We start from the raw sequence: 22,300 nt of genomic DNA, 5'->3' as shown, positions 1-22,300 counted from the left end.
AGCTCACTACAACACCAGGCCGCCTGATGCCAATACAGCTACGTGCGCTTCTCCTCCGTTCCAATCTAGTTAGAGCCTCCCTTTTTACAACCTCACAAGAAGTTCAAATTTATCTTAAATTCTTCATTTTGACCTCCTCCCACCCAACTCCGGGGCAACCTGCTTTTCATTTAGCCTAAGATGGTTGGCCAAAAAGGACGATTTTTAGCAATCTGTCATCTTTTATCCACAGAGCATGTTCAAGCCATCTGATCCCGAATCTCTTTTTGGCCCTGGAAAGCGGAAAAGAACCATAACTTTCGCTCAGCTCGGTGTTTGAAATACGGTATGTCAGACGGGTAATCGTTGCGATCCGAAGACAATTCCTGTGGAGAATTTCTGATCAATTTATAACTAATAATTATATATTTCTAAATAAATTGCTAAACGTTGAAGTACCCAATATGATTAGAATACATGTAGAGAAAACGATGATAACGACCATTGTAATACCCCTTCCCCGTTGGCTGAGCCTAGGTCGACCTATTACAGAAAAGCTGTCTAGCGTTAACTGGAATTGCATTTAGTGACCAATGACTTGATACATTGGGTCTCCAATCTATCTAAGGGTTTGTTCGAGACGAAAAAAACAATTTTTACTCTAATCAAATCATAATTATTGAATCATTATTACTACACTAATTTCGTCAACTACACAGATTAGACTAATTTTATCTTATTACTACACTATGTCACACAAACATTAGATGGCATTGGTATTTTTTTTATCCACATTAGTGCCAGTCATCCTTTATAATCAACCTTTATAAGTGGTCCATACCCTTATCTTGTAATATAAAAAGATGAATCTGACAAAGGCTCTCTAAAACAAAATGAAAAAGATAAACATATACGTTTCTAAGAAAACGTTGGTTGTTTTAAAACATAATAAAGATGAAAAGGCTCAACCCAAGAGTCTCCACTTCTGGCCGTATCGGATAAGAAAACTAATTAGAAGAAATCACCGATTCCGTGATTGAAAATTAGAAATTCCTTCCTAATGAAAAATTCCAAGGTAAAAATATTCCAGATAAATGAACACAAGAAATCATTCAAAAAACCCAAGTAAAAACAACATTATAAAGAGAAAATCTATATGAAATTGTTTTAAAATAGAAAAAAAGTAACACGCGTTTCACAAGACGACTGCCAGACACTTCGGATATTTCCACCGTTGAAGTGTTTTTATTTTTTGTGACAAAATAAGTGATGCAACGATAGAACACATTTTGCCATAATTTTTTTTTAGATTGGAGTGACCAGACCGGTGAGTGGATGAGTGGGAAAATTACCAATGGATTGACAAAACCTTACATCGGAACAACCTGAATAAGGTTCAGAGACCTAGAGAGAACTTGGTCCTGCAACTTTCTTTCGCATAAATAATTTTTTTTTTTTAAACTACAGTCTGCAATTCCAAAGCATAATTTTTTGTTTAAATCTGACTCTCTTATAACTCTCTTTTTCTAAGGGAAAGAGGGACCCTATGCATTTCCAAAAAAAAATCCCAAAGAGAAGTGCATTGTCGGCTGAGTTAGAAATTGAAAGCTTGCACTGCTACAAACAGGAACATGACACCTACGTAGAGACAAAAAACAACCTATCCCCCTTAAACAAGATCTAATAGTTAAACAATTGGTACTTTCATGTTATCCCGACCACACTCAAGAAGTGAAGTTAGGTTAATTTTAATATAATATACCAAAAATAATAATCTAGTAACTAAATTATGTAAACTATAGCATAGAATTATGGAAAGCAGGCCGCGCAGAACGCACTATATTAAATATCTAACCTAACCAACTCTATATACTAAATATTTAGTTAAAATATACCTGAATAATAGTTAATCTCACTCATGCTAAGCTAGTTATCTCCGAACGCAGATAGTCGAACTGGTTTTACTCAGATCAAGAATTTGAGTGTGTTCAGGTTAACGCGTAAGAACCAAACAATTAAAACCTGATTTTGTATATTAGAAGCATATTTTTACCAAACTAAATTGAATCTAAACTTCATTTGAGAAGGAATTGACTAAAAAATAAAAAAATCACAGAAAAAATGGCCCTAGCCTAATATTATCTTATTGCCTACAGTTTCTTTTGGTTTTATTAAATAAAAAAACAAGTTTTTTAAACTGAAAGTAAGGAGCGATATTAAAACTTAAAACGAACTGAAAATACTCCGTATTTGATAGGGACTGTTCCCTCCTCAAAGCCCCGCTCTTTAAGCTAAAGTTTGACTCATTCTCTCAACTCTACTTTTTAAAAAAATAAAAAAACTTTAGCGTAAAGAGCGGGGCGTTGAGGAGGGAACAGCCCCTGTCATATACGGAGTATTTTCAGTTCGTTTTAAGTTTTAATATCGGTCTTCAGTTTCAGTTTAAAAAACTTGTTTTTTATTTATTTAATTTTTGAACGTTTTTGAATTAATGCATGTTTTGATTTTGGCTCTCCGCACATGAATAACTAAAACGAAATTTGCATATTAATTTATTTTTTTGGCTAAATGGCTTTCTCATAGTTTTGATCGGACGATTTTGTGAAAAAATGAGCGGGGGAGGAGGCCTAGTTACCCTCCTAGTTTTTGGTTACTTAAAAAGGCAACTAGAACTTTTAATTTTTTTACGAACATTTTTATTAGTAAAAATATAAAAATATACGTAACTTACGAATTAACTTGCGTATATTCGTATTTTTTTACTACGTATATGAGGGGGTTCGCCCCCTCGTCAATGCCTCGCTCTTTACAGTATAACTTAAATTTTGTTCCAATTTCTTAATAATTACCCCTGAATCACAAAGGCGGTAGAATAAATAGTTGAAATTACTAAGAATACTTTAGCGCAAAGTGCAAGGTATTAGGGGGAGGTAAACCCCTCATATGCGTAGTAATTTCTGTTCGTTTTAAGTTTTAACGCTGCTCCTTACTTTCAGTTAAAAAAAAACCTTTTTCATATTTATTCTTTCGTTTTTTTTAATGCTAGAAAATCCTGCGCCCCCTTCATGGAAATTCTCTTCTCCAATGAGAGATTCCTCCATGGAAAGCTCCCACATAACCCCTCCCCTCAACCCCTCCCCCAACCAAAAAAATCCCCTAAAACGTCTGTACACTTCCCAATAACCATAACACTGGTCAAAGTTTGTAACCTGAAGCCCCTCCTGTGGGGGAGTAAGTCGTCTCTAAAGACATAGATATTAGGTTTTTCGACTATGCTGAATAAAATGGCTATTTCAGAATTTTCATTTGGTGACTTTGGGAAAAAAAATGAGCGTGTGTGGGGGCCTAGGTGCCTTCCAATTTTTTTGGTCACTTAAAAAGGGCCCTAGAACTTTTAATTTCTGTCAGAATGAGCCCTTTCATGACATTCTAGGACCACTGGGTTTGATACGATAACCCCTGGAAAAAAAAACAAACAAACAAATAAACACGCATCCGTGATCTGTCATGTGGCAAAAAATGCAAAATTCTACATTTTTGTAGATAGGAGCTTGAAACTTCTACTATAGGGTTCTCTGATACGCTGAATCTGATGGTGTGACTTTCGTTAAGATTCTATGACTTCTAAGGGGTGATTCCTCCTATTTTCTAAAATAAGGCAAATTTTCTCGGGCGTGTAACTTTTGATGGGTAAAACTAAACTTGATGAAACTTATATATTTGAAATCATCAGTAAAATCCGATTCTCTTGATGGAACTATTGGTATCAAAACTTCATTTTTTAGAGTTTCGGTTACTATTGAGCCGGGTCGCTCCTTACTACGGTTCGTTACCACGAACTGTTTGACATATTGGCATTTACGGAAACACGTTGACAAATTTGAGCAATAACTGAGGTAAGATTGCCGTGTAAATATCAATTACTTAAAAACAATTACCAAGAACATGAAACGAAGGCTTAACAATAGGTTGCAATGTTAACCAGAGGTTGTAAGGGTAATCATAGGTTTTAATTTATAGGGACTAACTAACTATTTGAAAAGTTGTGTCAAATGAACGAGAACTTCCTCAAATTAGGACGGAGTTAAAGTTTAAAGCTCCAGTCCAGTCTTTTGGGTGTGAGGGCAATAGTTCTAGCTGCCTGCTTGATGGACATAACCAACAATGCAGATCGAGCACTCATGTTGGGATATAGATCAAAATGACAACTTTTTTCATTGAGAGAATCACAAAAAAAGGAAAAAAAGATAGAACCCAATAATTTAATACTGGAAGTACATTAGATCAGGTCACATTTCTATTTTTCCTTAAAAAAGAACCGGTTCTACGTAATTCTTGCTGCTCACAGCACATAGCACTGAGAACATCTTTCGAGAAAACTTTAAGACTTACACGTAAGGAGCGAGAAGGTGTGGCCCCCTTATGAAGGGAATCAGTTCTGTTCGCATTAAGATTTAATGTAGCTCCTTATTTTTGGTTGAAAAAACATGCTTTTATATAGAAATTAAATGACAAAATGGGAGTGAAAAACCAGTGAAATGAATTGAATAAGATATGGCAAAAAACACTTGAAGAAGGTGTAGGTTTTCTTTGATGGTAAAATTGTCTTTGGGAACCATTAGGTTGCTAATGTTTCAATTTTTACGGACGGTTAAGGTTGTCAAATTTAACATATAATTTTAATTATTAAGTTTCACTTTCGTAACACTTATGAAAATTTTAAACTACCCTGAAAACTTCACAACTCTGATACAACAAAAGAATAATCTTAGAAAATCAGTGCCTTCCGGTTGTGAATATACATAAAATGATGCAGGAGGAAAAAAAGATTCCTAACATTGATGCCCCCGATACTTTTCAGGCTATTTTAGCTAAGGCGATGACGTCATTTCAAATTAAGCAAACATCATATGAGTGCAAAAGTATGACGTCACTCTTCGCATAAGCATCATTGTAGTTCGACAAAATGACGTCATACCTCTTATATATACGAAGCAACGCATACAATAGAAATTAATTAAGAAAAGCATTTGAAAATGACAGCTATAAAAATATTTGTAATAGGGATTCCAGTTTCATGTGTTGGCATAGCAGTTTGGTGGGCCACTAGAAAGTATAGTGAACTCAAAGAAGAGCTAAGAAACACAGTTGAGGAAAAACAATTGTCATTATTTAGACTACTGGAAGAAAAAACAGAGGCTTCAGAAAAGGAGAAAAACTCAAAAGAGTCGAATAATAGGCTCAAAGAAGAGCTAAGGAAAACAGTTGAAGAAAAGGAACTTTTATCATTTCAACTACTGGAAGAAAAAAAAGAGGCTGCAGAAAAGGAGAAAAGCTCAAATGAGTCGTGTAATAGGCTCAAAGAAGATCTAAGGAAAACAGTTGACGAAAAAGAACTTTTATCACTTCAACTAATAGAAGAAAAAAAAGAGGCAGTACAAAAGGAGAAAAGCTTAAAAGAGCTGTGTAATAGGCTCAAAGAACAGCTAACAAAGGCAGTTAACGTATCATTCCAACTAGCGCAAGAAAAAAAAGTGGCTCTAGAAAAGGAGAAAAGCTTCAAAGAGTTGTATGATAAGCTCAACGAAGAGCTAAGAAATTCTGCTAAGCGCCACTCGGATGTAGTTTTTCAGCTTGAAAATGAAATTCTGATTTTGAACGACAGAGTTGAAGAAATATCCCGTTTTAACAGGAGTAAGCCGTATTTTAATACAAGCAGAGGAAGTAGTCACGGGAAAGATCTAGGAAGAAAAATTGAGAAGGAGAAGCAGAAAATCCCAGGAGATAACGAGTTAAACAAAGATAAGTATAGCTTGGAGCATACACCAACAAGAAGCAGCTATAATGAATATAAACAAAGAGGAAACCTGTGCAACACGGGTAGAGGGAGAAATACCTTTAATAGGAGTAGAGGAGGAGGATAGCGTCAACATGAAAAATTGTATACCAATCTTCTTAATAATTCTAGCATATTTGAAGGAAAGCCTTATTATTCTGAATATTAAGGATCCAACTTCAAAAGGATCCCAAGAGTATTTAGTTAATTTCCTAGTCTTTATATGAATATATTTTACTACATTATTAAACGGGCCATACTTTATCTATTTTAAAGCCTTTGATTTTTTTTTTCCTGAGCAGGGTAAGTAGCGTCAATTAAGCTGTGATCTACACTTTCGTTCAGTCTATTCAATCGTAAAAAAATTAATTTCCTGAAATTAATTAAATTAAACTCGATCGATAGTAACCAAAACTCTAAAAAACGGAATTTTGATATCAATAGGCATTTCAATTGAATCGGCTCGTTATGTTGATTTCAAATAGATACAAACCATTAGATTACCCATTACGTAACCCATCCAAAGTTACAAGTCTGAAAATATTTGCCGGGTTTTCGAAAAAGAGGGGAACACCCCCTAAAAGTCAGGGAATCTTAATGAAAATCACATCATTAGATTCAGCGTATCCAAGAAGTCTATTATAGAAGTTTCAAGCTCCTATCCACATAAATATGGAATTTTTCCAGAAGAAATATCAGTGTATTTTTCCAGAAGAAATATCACGGGTGCTTGTTTATTTATTAATAATTCACAGGGTGATGGCATCGAACCAATAATCCTATAATCAAACAGTTCCTGGTAACGAACTGTAGTAAGGAGCGACCCAGCTCAATAGTAAACGAAACTCTAAAAAACGAGATTTAGATGCTAAAAGATATATCAAAAGAATCGGAGTTTTATGCTGATTTTAAATATATAAGTTTCATCAAATTTAGTCTTTGTCATCAAAAGCTACGAGCCTGAGAAAATTTGCCTTATTTTGGAAAATAGGGGGTAATACCCCCTAAAATTTATAGGATCTTAACAAAAATCGCACCATCGCATTCAGCGTATCGGAGAACCCTATAGAAAAAATTTCAAGGTCCAATCTACAAAAATGTGGAATTTCGTATTTTTTGCCAGAAGACAAATCACGGGTGCGTGTTTATTTGTTTATTAAATTAAAAAAACAAGTTTTTTTAACTGAAAGCAAGGAGCGACATTAAAACTTAAAACGAACAGAAATTACCCCGTATATGAAAGGGGCTGCTTCTTCTTCAACCTTTTGCTCTTTGCACTAAAGTTTGACTCTATCTCTCAACTCTCCTTTTTAAAATAGTAAAAACTTTAGCGTAAAGAGCAGGGCGTTGAAGAAGGAGCAGCCCCTTTCATATACGGGGTAATTTCTGTTCGTTTTAAGTTTTAATGTCGCTCCTTACCTTCAGTTGAAAAAACTTGTTTTTTTTTTATTTAATAGGCTACTAAGCTCACTACAACACCAGGCCGCCTGGTGCCAATACAGCTACGTGCGCTTCTCCTCCGTTCCAATCTAGTTAGAGCCTCCCTTTTTACAACCTCCCAAGAAGTTCAAATTTATCTTAAATTCTTCATTTTGACCTCCTCCCACCCAACTCCGGGGCAACCTGCTTTTCATTTAGCCTAAGATGGTTGGCCAAAAAGGACGATTTTTAGCAATCTGTCATCTTTTATCCACAGAGCATGTTCAAGCCATCTGATCCCGAATCTCTTTTTGGCCCTGGAAAGCGGGAAAGAACCATAACTTTCGCTCAGCTCGGGTTTTGTAATACGGTATGTCAGACGGGTAATCGTTGCGATCCGAAGACAATTCCTGTGGAGAATTTCTGATCAATTTATAACTAATAATTATATATTTCTAAATAAATTGCTAAACGTTGAAGTACCCAATATGATTAGAATACATGTAGAGAAAACGATGATAACGACCATTGTAATACCCCTTCCCCGTTGGCTGAGCCTAGGTCGACCTATTACAGAAAAGCTATCTAGTGTTAACTGGATTTGCATTTAGTGACCGATGACTTGATACATTGGGTCTCCAATCTATCTAAGGGTTTGTTCGAGACGAAAAAAAAACAATTTTTACTCTAATCAAATCATAATTATTGAATCATTATTACTACACTAATTTCGTCAATTACACAGATTAGACTAATTTTACCTTATTACTACACTATGTCACACAAACATTAGATGGCATTGGTATTTTTTTTATCCACATTAGTGCCAGTTATCCTTTATAATCAACCTTTATAAGTGGTCCATACCCTTAGCTTGTAATATAAAAAGATGAATCTGACAAAGGCTCTCTAAAACAAAATGAAAAAGATAAACATATACGTTTCTAAGAAAACGTTGGTTGTTTTAAAACATAATAAAGATGAAAAGGCTCAACCCAAGAGTCTCCACTTCTGGCCGTATCGGATAAGAAAACTAATTAGAAGAAATCACCGACTCCGTGATTGAAAATTAGAAATTCCTTCCTAATGAAAAATTCCAAGGTAGAAATATTCCAGATAAATGAACACAAGAAATCATTCAAAAAACCCAAGTAAAAACAACATTATAAAGAGAAAATCTATATGAAATTGTTTTAAAATAGAAAAAAAGTAACACGCGTTTCACAAGACGACTGCCAGACACTTCGGATATTTCCACCGTTGAAGTGTTTTTTTTTTTGTGACAAAATAAGTGATGCAACGATAGAACACATTTTGCCATAATTTTTTTTTAGATTGGAGTGACCAGACCGGTGAGTGGATGAGTGGGAAAATTACCAATGGATTGACAAAACCTTACATCGGAACAACCTGAATAAGGTTCAGAGACCTAGGGAGAACTTGGTCCTGCAACTTTCTTTCGCATAAATAAAATTTGTTTTTAAAAACTACAGTCTGCAATTCCAAAGCATAATTTTTTGTTTAGATCTGACTCTCTTTTAACTCTCTTTTTCTAAGGGACCCTGTGCATTTCCAAAAAAAAATCCCAAAGAGAAGTGCATTGTCGGCTGAGTTGGAAATTGAAAGCTTGCACTGCTACAAACAGGAACATGACACCTACGTAGAGACAAAAACAACCTATCCCCCTTAAACAAGATCTAATAGTTAAACAATTGGTACTTTCATGTTATCCCGACCACACTCAAGAAGTGAAGTTAGGTTAATTTTAATGTAATATACCAAAAATAATAATCTAGTAACTAAATTATGTAAACTATAGCATAGAATTATGGAAAGCAGGCCGCGCAGAACGCACTATATTAAATATCTAACCTAACCAACTCTATATACTAAATATTTAGTTAAAATATACCTGAATAATAGTTAATCTCACTCATGCTAAGCTAGTTATCTCCGAACGCAGATAGTCGAACCGGTTTTACTCAGATCAAGAATTTGAGTGTGTTCAGGTTAACGCGTAAGAACCAAACAATTAAAAACCTGATTTTGTATATTAGAAGCATATTTTTACCAAACTAAATTGAAGAAGGGGGTTCCCCAAAAGTATAGTTAATTAGACCTTACAACTATGCTGAATATAATGGCTATCCCAAAATTTTGAGCGGGTGTCTCTGAGGAAAAACTTGTAGAAGGGAAGGGGGGGCTAGTTAACCTACAGTCTTTTTGGTCACTTAAAAAGGACACTAGAACTTCTTATTTCCGTTTGAATGAATAAAATTCCGCAATTTTATAGATAGGAGCCTGAAACGTCTACACTATTTTTCTCTGATATACTGAATCTGATGGTGTGATTTTCCTGAAGATCCCTCGAATTTTTGAGTATTGCCTGTCTTTTTCAAAAATAAGACAAACTTTCTCAGGCTTTTAGCTTTTGATGTATTACATTAAACGTAGTAAATTTTACAGATTTGAAAACAGCAAGGAAAACCAATTCTCTTGGTGTATCTATTGTTATTATAATTCCTTTTTTGGTGTTTTGGTTAGTATTGGGCTATGTCGCTCTTTACTTACAGCTCCTTACTACGACCGTTTGATTCTTGTATTTTATTGAGTTTGACTTTTGGCATTGCCTTCTTAGCTTTTATGATGGTTTCACACCAAAAGCCAATTATTATTCATGATAAATTAATTGTTTGATATTACTTAACGAAATATGTTATACTTTGAGCTATATATAACAGCTTGGAAATCATAGAAAGCGCAGTAGCGCTTCCTAAGTAAACATTGATATGCCATTTCCACTACGCCACTTCGTTAAGAAGGAGTTTTCGTAGAAGCATTGTTGTGGGCTCATTCAATTGTAATTATAAAATTTTAGTGCCAATTTTAAGATTCAAAAGTGATTGGTGGGCAACTAGGCCTCCTTTTGCACGCTTTTAGCCGCCCTTCCCCCAAAGACATAAAATCAAAATTTTCAGACAGCCGTTTTGCTAAAAATAGTCAAAAGACCCAACAACTATGACTCTGGGGCTGGCATGACCCCCTTCCCGCCACCCACCCACACACACACATTCTGGGGCAAGGGCTATAAGCTATGCAATTAACTCATTGTTTACACGCAGGATTTATTATTGAGAAAGGGGAAAATGTTTGATTCTAGATGTGTCCAAAAAGCCCAAGGCTATTAAGGTAAAACTTCAGGGAATATTAAGTAGGATGTTGATCTAAACCAAAAGACACTATGTACATCCAGGCTATCAAAATGCTTTATCTGCAATATCTTAGGAACAGATAGGGGCATCAAAACGAAACTTTCAGAGAATGTGGAAACAGCTATAAGACGCTATGTGTGTACAGGTTTCCAAAAGAACGTAGGTGCAATGTCTCAAGAATTGCTAGTGAATTGCTAGCTTCACTTTAGTGTGAAACTAAATTGAAAGACACTATGTGTTGCCACATTGTCATATTGATATTATGTTGAAACTTTCAGGACAAGCTGTTCAGAATCTTGAACTAAATCTAAAGAGAGTATGAGCATCAATTTTGTTAAAAGAGCATATTTGCAATATCTCGATTACGGCTATGGGTATTAAGTTGAAAGTTTCAGTGCATGTTGAAAGGAACGCTTAATTAAATCAAGAGACACTACTTGCATTCATGTTGTCTAAATGGCGCATCTGCAATATTCCAGGAACAGTTAATGGTGTTAAGTTGAAAACCCAAGTGCATGCTGAGACAAATCCAAACACACTATGTACTTCCAGCTTTCAGAATTATTTATGTTTAGCATCTTAGGAACTGATGGATACTGAACTAAATCAAAAGACACTGTGTGTAGGTTACCAAGGGTACATTTGTAATATCTCTGGAGCTTCAATGGGTATTAAGTAGAAACTTTCAGGAAACTGTGAAGAGGGTGCTGAATACAATTAAAAGACTATGTGAATCAAGGTCATAAAAAAGGTGCATTTGCGATGATCAAGTTAACACTAAATTAAAAGACACTAAGTGCATAATAGTTGGCAAAATAGCATATATGCAATAACTCATAAGCAGCTAAGATTATTAAGTAGGAACTTTCAGGTAAAATTGAGAAATATATTGAATTAAATAATAAGGCACTATGTACATTCTGATTATTAAAAGGGCATATCTGCAGTATCTTTGATATTGCAATATCACTATGTGTACCCTGGCTGGCAGAAGGGGGTAACTGCAATATTGCAGAAGCGGCTAGGGGTATTAAGCTGGTACTTTCAGGAAATGTTGTAAAACTAAATGAAAAGACAGTATGTGTAGCCGCTTGTCTAAAAAGTGTCTGTGCAATATCTCAAGAGCAGCTAAGGGTATTGCGTTGAAACTTTCAAATTATGTAAATGTCAAACTGAATCAAAAGATACTTTGTGTATTCAGGTTATCAATAAACCATATCTGTGTTATCCCGGGAGCGGCTAATAGTATTAAGCTGAAACTTTTGGGATATGTTGAAGGCGGTGTTGATCTAAACTAAAATTCACTATTTGCATCCCTGTTGTTTAAATGGTGCACCTGCAATATTTCAAAATGCTCTATTGGTATTAACTTAGGATACTAATCTTAGGAACGGATAGGATACTAATTTGAAATTTTCAGGAAATGATGAAAAGGGGCATTTAACTAAATTGTAAGACGCTATGTGTATTTAGGCTGTCTATAGGGCAACCTGCAATACCTTAAGAACTGGAATAGGAATTGGTTGAACCTTTCATGAAATTCTGAAGAGCATAATGAACAAAATAAAAAAAAGCCACTATTCGTTTCAAGATTATGGAAAAAAGGTGTATTTTCAATATCTCACGAACAACTTCGGGAATTAATTTGAAAATTTAAGATTATTCAGGGTAGATTGAACTACATCAAAAGATGTTAAGCTCATCATCATTGTCAAAATGACATATATGTAATAACTTTGGAGCAGCTAGGGGCGTTAGTCCTCCTCTTGTTTATGGTAGTTTGTGTTTTTTTAAGTTTGACATGCTTATTTATTCTAATTCCTGTTCGTTTAAGTTTCGTATTCGTTTTAAGCTTAAATTTTTATTTAAATTTATTTCTTCTTGTCTTTGGGTTAATGTAGCTTTTAACTTTTCTTTGAAAAACTTCTCTTATTGAAATCTTTTTTTTAATGCCGTATAGTTCGAGCTATATGTAAGAGTTGTGTATAAATAGTAGGCTAATATAACCTATCTGTAATGCTACTATGCAACAAAAATACTTGATCCATTCGTAAGCAATGCGAGACACGTAATTATGACCACATAAATGACTAAGTTTGTTTTTCTCCAGAATTTTAGGGTGAAAATATGTAATAATTTATAACAATTAGGCTACTTATTAATAGTCAAAACATAAATAATATATCATAAGTGTTATATAATAGCATAATACATTAATAATATATTACTAGTATTGTATGATAGCATAACACATTAATAATATATTGACAAAAATTTTACTAGTACCACCTAGCGTTTGTACTTATTTTGGGTTTTTCAACCATCTAATTACCCTAACATTATTTGTTATTAACGCTAGAAAGCGTGGATGTTTTTCTGTTGATACCAGATTCAGTTTCCTCTTTTATAAGTCATCTATACCCTTAGCCCCTTGTAAAAAAAAAGAAGAACTGCTTGTATTCCGTGCGATAAGAGTATGTTACCAAGAAACACAAAAGCCGAAATATGTATTCCTTAATGGTGCTTTTCAGGCCCCCATGCGCATCTAGATTGAACTAAAGACCTTTACTTATCCTGGTGATATATTTCAGATTCTGTCCCACATTTATGGCTATGACACCAACGACATCTATACAATAAGAAGTGGGCGAAAACGGAATGCCGATAAAAGTCTCCGGCGCCAGCTAGTTGTACCCAAAGATTTTTGTACTCCTTTGGCTTTAGAGACAAATGGTACCGTTTTTGATCTTAACAAAATCATTGGCAGAAAGACAACATCTCCCAAACGGGTTATCGATATTTTTGCACGACGCTTTGCTGCTACTGCTGAACCAGCACCGTGTCAGAGATGTGACTGTATGGGAGACAAAGATGGATTTGGAATGATGCAGTGCCAGCGCTGTATTTCTCCCGCAATAGATCGGTTCTTGAAGGTTAGCTATAGAGTTTTCCTAGAATGTTTTTCAATTAATTTTTTTAATTCAATTTTCAATTTAATTAATTATTTTTTATCAATTAATTAATTCAAATCAGTTACATTATATCTTGCACCATTTCCGAGATGTGACTGTAGGGGAGACAAATATGGATTTAGATTGATGCAGTGCCAGCGCTGTATTTCTCCCGCAATTGATCGGTTCTTGAAGGTTAGCTATAGGATTTCCCTTGAATGTTTCAATTAAACTTTTCAATCCAATTTTCAACTTAATTAATTATTTTTAATCAATTAATTAATTCAAATCAGTTAAATTATATCTGGCACCATTTCAGAGATGTGACTGTATGGGAGACAAAAATGGATTTAGATTGATGCAGTGCCAGCGCTGTATCTCTCCCGCAATTGATCGGTTCTTGAAGGTTAGCTATAGGATTTTCCTTGAATGTTTCAATTAAACTTTTTAATCCAATTTTCAACTTAATTAATTATTTTTAATCAATTAATTAATTAAAATCAGTTAAATTATATCTGGCACCATTTCTGAGATGTGACTGTATGGGAGACAAAAATGGATTTAGATTGATGCAGTGCCAGCGCTGTATTTCTCCTGCAATTGATCGGTTCTTGAAAGTTAGTTATAGGATTTTCCTAGAATGATTCAATTAAACTTTTTAATTTAATTTTCAGTTTAATTAATTATTTTTTATCAATTCATTAATTCAAATCAATTGAATCATCTCTGGCACCGTGTTAGAGATTTGACTGTTTGGGAGACAAAGATGGACATGGAATGATGCAGTGCTAGCGCTGTATTTCTCCCGCAGTTGATTGGTTCTTGAAGGTTAGTTGTAGGATATTCCTAGAATGTTTCAATTAAACTTTTTAATTCAAATTTCAATTTAATTAATTATTTTTAATCAACTAATCCGAATCAATTAAACTAATGAATTTAGATATATTTGAAATAATTTCAATGATTCAGTAAATTTAATTTTTTAGTAACTTTAATTTAATATTGAATTAAATATTAGAATTTTAGTTTGTCCCATTGAAATGGGGATATCCACAGTAGTTTTTACGGTATTTATACAAAAGCTATGATTTATACCATACTGATCAACATTTGCTTTGGTGCCAAGGTTCTTTTAGATGGTTTCGTACGAATTTCACACCTTAAATTCAACATGTAATCAGGTTGTGCCATACAACACGAACTTTTCGTACACCCTGTGTATAAAACCACCTAAATGTGTTTAATATATATGTAATTATGTAGAATTTGTGCTACGCTTCTTGGCAATTTTAATTCTAAGATTAGACATCCTTATAGAACTCTTGTAAGAGCTAAGGCACTTTCTAAAACCCAGTGAGCAGAAATAAAATCAAATAATCTACCAAGCGTAAAACTACCACGCAATCACCATCAATAAATAAATGAAACCCAATACGAACAGAAATTACAATAAATAATTGAGACATACTTAAACAAAGAGAAATTAACATTAATAGGGTCATTAACCCCCATGCTTTCTCAAGGCCATGCTTTCTCAATTTGCACTTAACTGAAAAAATGCATTTTAAATGTTTTCACTTTTTTTTACTTTAATAAATCGAAAACTATAAAGATTTAGGGGATACATATCAGCATATATGTATTTGACTTTGCACAGTCATTTGTAGTTTTTTCAGTAAAATGCAAAATTACGTACTGGGCCTTGAGAAGGTATGTGGGTTGTCATGTTTATTTCTGCTTGTTTTGAGTTTGACTCGGTTATTTACTGTAATTTCTGGACGTTTTTGTGTTTCATTTATTTATTGATAGTGATTGTGTAGTAGTTATACGCTTGGTAGATTACTTGATTTTATTTCTGCTCATTTTTGGTTTAATGGAGTTCTTTACTTTTCTTTGATAAACTTATTTTGTGGAAAACTTTTTTTTTAATAATTTCTGTTCGTTCTTTATTGACATAGTGTTTTTCATGAAAAACATAATATTTTTTATCTTTTCGTTTTTTCTATAAGAATCCATACTTTGGTTTACTATTTGTAAGTTGGAGAAATGTTTTCACCAATATTTCATCCTGACACAAATAGTATAGTATAATTTAATTTTATACCTGTTCAAATTGACCTGAAATTAAAACTTGATATCATTCCCCAAAAATTACATCTATAAACTGTGACAATTTGGGTACACATACACTCTTTTGATGTAGTTAAATTGATTTAGAGCAGAAATAGTAATCGTAATAGCCCTGAAAGTTTAAACTGAGTGCCCTCAGTTTTTCGTGATATTGCTGAGGTGTCTTATTGGCAACCAGCGTATACACAATGCCCTTTGATTTAGTTTTAAAGCATACTGGACAGATTGCATAACTGCGGGGGGGGGTCGAGAAACCCAATATCCTTAGGGATATAGTTATTGGCCGTCCAATTATGCTGAACAAATGCCTGTGTCGTAATAGTGATTGGGAGTGTTAGGAAAATTATGGGTTAAAGAGGAGGACTGCTTGCCCTCCAATTACTTTTGACTCTGAAAAGGGGCACTAGAACTTTCAGTTTCTGATCGAAGTAACTCCTTTAAAAGTTTCAATAATAGTACTAGCCATGATAGAGCAATGATGCTTGCATATAGTCTTTTCGTTTAATCGAAATTTCCCCTGAACATTTCTAGAGAGTTTTACCTTAATGCCCTTAGCCTCATTAGTTCGAGTAACCCTAGACGTAGCATTAAAAGTATATACATAGTGTTGTCTGACCAGTTCAAAATCTGTCGCAACTTACCCTGAAAGGTCTAACTTAATAATGTCAGCCGTTCTTGAGATATTGAGATAATAACCTTTTGGCAATATTGACAATTGACAATATGATATTGAGTTAATACCCTTTTGACAATATGCATGATCATACTTTTCTTTTATTTTCTTTTTTTTAGTTCAACAGCCGCCTAAATATTCCTTGGAAGCTTTGGCTTAATACCCTTAGCTTATGTAGTAGCTATAGTTTTAGTAGCAGTAGTACCAATATGCACATAGCACCTTTGGTTTTCCTCAATATCCCCTTCAAAACACGATGAAGGTTTCACCTAAATACAATCAACTGTTCCTGAAGTATTGCTAATATTTTCTCTTTACAACCTGTGTGGGCATTGTTTGTTTTGTTTTAGTTCAATACAGTTTCAATATTGCCCAAAATGTTCGCCTTAATACCCTTAGCCTTAGTAGCAGTAGTAGTAGTAGCTGTAGAATTGATAGTAGTAGCTTTAACTTTAGTAGCAATAGTAGCAGTAGTGATAATAGTAGCAGCAGTTGCAGTGATAGTAGTGGAAGTAGTGGTAGGTGTTGAAGCAGTAGCACTATGATGTAACTATTGTCTTTTGGTTTGTTCAACAACAAGGCCTGGAAGTTTCAACTTCACGCATAAACGATGCAGGAAATTCAACTTTCCTGCATCACGCGATACGAACGGCGTGGTGTGATTCAGTTCACCTCCCTCTCCCCTACCCTGTAAATTTCACCTTTCTACCCGTAGGCACAGTTGTAGTAGTAGTCACAGCAGTAGCATTAATACTATTAGTACTAGTAGTGCTAGTAGTAGTGTTAACAGTAATAGCACTAGTACTATTTGCAGCAGTAGTTATAACATATTGTGTTTTGGTCAGTTGAACACCCCCCTCATTAATTCCTGGTAGTTTGATACAATTAGCCATCGCTATGACATTGCCGATATGTCCTTTTGATAACTTGTGTAATCATATAGTTCTTGAGATTTTCATCTTAATGCTCTTAGCCTTAGAAGTAGTTGAAATACAAGAAGTAGTTGGAGTAATAGTAATAGTAGTAGTAGAACTAGTATATGTAGTGGTAGTAGTATTAGTAGTAGTCTGTACCAATTGCCTTTTGGTCAATTGCTCTTCCCCTTTAAGCATTCTGTGAGAATTCCAACTTGATGCACAATCAATTTTCAAGATACGCTCTTTTGACAATCTGAATGCATATAATATATTTTGATTTAGTTCAAATTCGCCCTCTATATTCTCTCAAATTTTACCTTCATAGATTTATCCTTAATTGTACTAGCATGTTAATTGCAGATGCATCATTTTTGTGTATGAGTTTTACTTACTTATCTTATTTTAGGATTGGCCCTTTTGCTTTCTGGCTCTTGTGATTTCTATTATGGGAGTGTAATTTCTCTTATATTCCTTATTAATTCCTTTTGTTCAGTGCTAATTATCCTTTTTTATCAGTTTTACTTCTTTGTCATATTTTAGGATTGGCCCTCTTGGCCCTTTTACTTTCTGGCCCTTATGATTTCTATTATGAGTTCATTTAGTTAAGTGCAAATTATCATTTTTGTTTTGGGTTTTACTTCTTTGTCTTATTTTAGGATTGGAATGCTGCTATTTATGAAAGTGGCCCAGACACTATATCTGCTGAAGAAATTGAATTAAAAATCAAGCCAGAAGACCCAAAACTCTATGGGAACAAATAGATATCTTAAGATACTTATAATAATATATTTTATTAGGAGTACATTAACAGAAGTTTGGGAATAAATCGATATTTTTTGTAGCTTTGGCTCGTTTTTCAATTTCTTCTTTTTCTATAGATGTGGAAAATAACCTAATCAGCCTTTTTCAGCTTAAGAACGATCTTGGAAATACAAAAAAAGAAAACTTCCCACCGTTTGAAAAAAAATTGCATCATGGCGAAACAGAATGCCCAATGAACTCTTTACCGTCCTCTGAAATGAGGAGCATAAAAGATAATAAACACTGCTACTACTACTAGCAACTCACAGTAGTACCAAGCCATTTGGTGCCAAAACAGCTGTGCAAACTCCTTCTCTACCCCAATACATTCAAAGCTTGCTCTTTGGCCCCTCTCAAGAAATTTAAATTTCCTTAAATTCCTCTTGTTACCACTTCTTCCAAACTTGTCTGATGACTACCTGCTTTTTGTTTGGTCTCAGTCCAAAATCATAATATTCAGTAATCTGTCGAAGGAAACACGGCTTAGAAAATATCATTTTTCTTTTTTTTTTCATTATAGCCGCAGTATCATCGGAACGAATATGATTCCATTTCATACTCATTATAGCTAGTGTTGGGCGAAAATTTGATTAAACGATATATCGATATTCTTACTTTCGATATTCGATATTTCTTATAATTTTTTTATGCTCAGATTAACTTTAGGGTATGGCAAAGTTCAATAACAAAGCAATTCAATAACGAAAAGAGTATTTTGCACAATTTGTTTTCTGAATTTTGAATAAAGTACGGAGAAACTTAAGTTACATGAACAAATATTACAAAAACCCTGATTTGGAATTGCTCAGGCTGAGGGTATTTTGCGGGGAGGGTTGGTAAAGAACATAAAAAAAGGCATCGAGTGGTATGTTCACTTTATTTGTAAGTCAATAATATGAACTGCAAAAAATTTACCGACAGGCTGCTGCGTTACAAGGAAGCACTACCAAAATACCATCATAACCAAGATTTATTCTGACCACTGATACGCAATAAAAGCATAACAAATCAGGTATGAACGGTATATATAGAGTATAAATAGTAGGTATGAATGGTATATAGAGTATAATATTAAATTATACTCTATATATGTACAATATATAATACAATATATACAATATAAGATATAATATATATTATATTCTTAGAATAAAATATTAGTCAATTCCACAAAAATGAGGTACTGGATTCCTGTAAATATTGTGCAGCTTGTGCAGATGTAAATAATGTCTGTTTGTGACTCATTATGAAACTTTTACTAAATCTTTTCTTCCTTCAAAAGTGTACGTCGACAGAGTTGCGACAAAAATGCCCATGTAATTTTCCCATATGAGATACGACAAAACCGCTCTTAACAAAACGGCAAAATGTCAGATACGATAAACGAGAAATCTAAAATTGAGGCACTTCTAGTTGAGATACAATAAAATGGTCGACGGGATCGGATAGAGCAAAAAATTTCACATTAGATGGCCGTCTTAACTCCACTTCCCGAAAAAGTTGCGGATACGACAAAACCGCTCTCAGGGGACGATTGGGGGGCATCCCAGAGACATATTTTGTGGACCTTTTAACTATATTCGAGGAAATGACTATCTCAAATTTTGATTGGATGTGTTTAGAGACTTAATTGGCCTGGAAGGTTTCTTACCCTCCATTTTTTTTTTTTTTTTTTTTTTTTTTTTTTTTTTTTTTTTTTTTTTTTTTGACGCTTAAAAATGACCTCAGAGCTTTTAATTTCCAATTGAATGAGGTGCTTTAAAAGTTTTTATGATAGTGCTGCTCTGCCTATGATATTGCTTATATGCTCTTTTGAAAACCTACATGCATATGTATTCAATAACAATTGTGTAACCCAATACAAACCAATAAAGATGCAGTAAACTACGGAACTGTTAATTAAAAGTCATTGGGACCCTTCAGGGTTGTAGGTATTCAATGTGGAGCCCTCTATTTTCCAGAGGAAAGAGTAGCCACTTAAGGCTATTCATTCGGAGGTTGCTGCTTACTTGGTCGAAATGCATTTTTACCTTCACAATTTCCAAATTAATTCGTTTGCCCTTTTATAGAACGTCACTTGCTCTCTATAGAGTTCCACAAACAAATCCAAAGCTTGAACCAAAGTTTTGATTTAGCTTCATTTACCGTAAGCGATGGTTGAACCGTCAATAGTTGTAACGTTTTCACCTTCAAAGTAGCTGGACAAATTTATTCTCGTAAGTCATAATGATTCTAGATGTATTCAAGTTAAAAAGAGAAAACAAATAAAATGTTTTTTTTTGTTTTTAGCATAAGTACAATTTATACTATGATGTTTAGAAGGCATTGGGGACGTAAACCCTACTCCTTATAGTTTCTGCTCGTTTCTAGTTAACCTTCTCCAACTGCAATTATTAAAGCTAAAAGATGTGTTAGACAAGATGGCGTTTTGTCACCAACACTTCTTAAAAATTTTATTTCTGGCGTGCTTGCGAGAATATTCTCTCCACATTTTTCTGATGTTTTAGATGTCTTATTTTGCGTATGCTGACGATTTGCTCCTGATTAGTCGGACTAGGACTGGCCTCTCCAAAATGGTATCTTCTGTTTCCAATGCTTTTTCTGGGATGGACCTTTTGTTAAATGAAGAGAAGTGTGAGTTTGAATATTTTGGTTCAAATTCTTTATCTCCTCTTAATCAATCGGTCATCAAAAACGACCAAAAACGCATACTTTAATTGAAAATTTGGCGTCAAGGAAGAAGAAAACGGCATAAACGGCAAAATAAAATCTATGTATCCAGCTTAATCGTTGAAAATTGGTGCTTGTCGATTATATAACATTAAAAAAATGGATTTATAATGAAACAGTAAGTTTCTCAAACAGTCTGAAACAGTAATAAAATCAATGAGGTATACTGTTGCATTCGGTCCGAGTTTGAGGCTGGACGTGGAGCAAACGAAATAGCTAGTGGACTAGTGGTCATACTAGAAAAAGTTCTTGATACTTACCCTGATATCTGTCAGTTAATTACTTGTTTGGACTCTTGCGTGTCCCAGAACCGAAACTCAATTATAAGCTTTGCCATCCAAGATGTTCTAAGAACATTTCCACGCTTAGAAAAAGTGGTTATGCAGTATTGTGAGCCAGGTCATTCGACTATACAGGAGGTTGATGCTGTACATAGCATTATTGAGTGGGGGGCTAAAGCACCTTGATTTGTTTTCTCCATTAGATCTGGTAAGGAAGTTACTGAAAATAAGAAAGACACGTCCTTTGAATATCCTGCAAGTGACCCAGTCAAAGTTCTTTGACTTTCAAAAGCCAGCAAAGCTGTACAAGTACTAGTTGGTTTGGACGCTAAGAAAGTTTGGTTCAAAACTTCCTTCTCTGGAGACTTGCAAATGGCCACTATATCACAAGAATGCACTTCGGTTAAAAAGTGTCCCAACACTTCGGCTGTCCGTGTTGTTGAACATCTTGTTTTGCCTAAACTTTGTGGCAAAAATATTGATCTACCTGATGCGAAAATCAAAGATGTCAAGTATCTGCTGAAGTTCATACCCAACCAAGACTAGAAGTATTTTGAAACCAAGATTGAACAGTACTACAAGGCCAAGGGGGATATTGAACAATTGGAAGCCTCTCCATCTGCACGAGATCCATGTCCAAAGGAGGATTCCGTTGAAGCAAAGCTGCGGCCAGCAAAGAAACTCAACAAAAAATGAACGTTTCTGAGGTTTTTTTAATTTTTATAATTTTTCAAATAGTATTGCTGCATCAGAACTCGTTTGTCGTATCTTCATGGTGAAAAGAATAGGCAGCCCATACCATTTTGTCGTATTTAAGTTTACTAAAATTTCGGTAAGGTCAGATTGTCGTATCTGTATTTCATTTCAAGTTTTGACAATGAAAACTTCACCTTTTCCATCTCATATTCGGGAGACCCTCTTAGTTATTATTTTTCTTCTTTTTTTTTTTGATGTATTTACGAAGAAAATCGGTTGTACCGTGTAAGTTCCAGCAAAGGGGAAAATTTCAAAGTCGTTTTTCTCCGAATTTCGAAAACCTTAGTTACGAAAAAACCGCTCTCAGGGGACGCAATGCCCTCAGAGCAAGGCTTATAAGCTATGTACTTTGACCATTGTTTATATATATTATCAGTTCTTGAGAGAGGGCATGTTTGACCTTTGGTGTCCAAAAAGATCAAGCACATTAAAGTTAAGCTTTCAGAGAATGTTGAGAGGAGTGCTGAACTAAACCAAAACACGTTATAGGGTGTTAAGTTGGAACTTTAAAGGAATGACGGGAGAGTGTTCATTTGACCAATGGCATGTTGAACTAAGCAAAAGACACTCTGTTTATGTTGCAACTATTGCTACTACGACGTCATATGGATAAGA

At 34.5% G+C, this 22,300-nt stretch overlaps 2 protein-coding genes across 2 annotated transcripts; both read left to right on the top strand.

Annotated features, from left to right (window-relative positions):
• Positions 1-5,015: 5,015 nt before the first annotated feature.
• LOC136032630 (myosin heavy chain, clone 203-like) lies at positions 5,016-5,903 on the top strand. The gene has a single exon (XM_065712902.1). It carries the CDS (start codon positions 5,016-5,018, stop codon positions 5,901-5,903), a length of 888 nt encoding a protein of 295 aa, XP_065568974.1.
• Positions 5,904-7,514: 1,611 nt separating this feature from the next.
• LOC136032629 (uncharacterized) lies at positions 7,515-17,958 on the top strand. The gene is made up of 3 exons (XM_065712901.1): positions 7,515-7,604; positions 12,996-13,379; positions 17,774-17,958. Exons 1-3 carry the CDS (start codon positions 7,515-7,517, stop codon positions 17,876-17,878), a joined length of 579 nt encoding a protein of 192 aa, XP_065568973.1. The 3' UTR covers positions 17,879-17,958.
• Positions 17,959-22,300: the final 4,342 nt, after the last annotated feature.

The sequence above is a fragment of the Artemia franciscana genome, chromosome 11 (genome assembly GCF_032884065.1).
Source record: "Artemia franciscana chromosome 11, ASM3288406v1, whole genome shotgun sequence".
NCBI classification, from domain to species: domain Eukaryota; kingdom Metazoa; phylum Arthropoda; class Branchiopoda; order Anostraca; family Artemiidae; genus Artemia; species Artemia franciscana.
The sequence above is the reverse complement of the archived record's forward strand: the minus strand, read 5'-3'. Positions and strand labels throughout refer to the sequence as shown.

Bases quoted from the DNA above. Each gene is read 5' to 3' on its own strand.
- LOC136032630 (XM_065712902.1), top strand. From the start codon at position 5,016: ATGACAGCTATAAAAATATTTGTAATAGGGATTCCAGTTTCATGTGTT.
- LOC136032629 (XM_065712901.1), top strand. From the start codon at position 7,515: ATGTTCAAGCCATCTGATCCCGAATCTCTTTTTGGCCCTGGAAAGCGG. The intron at 7,605-12,995 runs GTATGTCAGACG...ATGCGCATCTAG, and splicing joins AGCTCGGGTTTTGTAATACG to ATTGAACTAAAGACCTTTAC. The intron at 13,380-17,773 runs GTTAGCTATAGA...GTCTTATTTTAG, and splicing joins CAATAGATCGGTTCTTGAAG to GATTGGAATGCTGCTATTTA.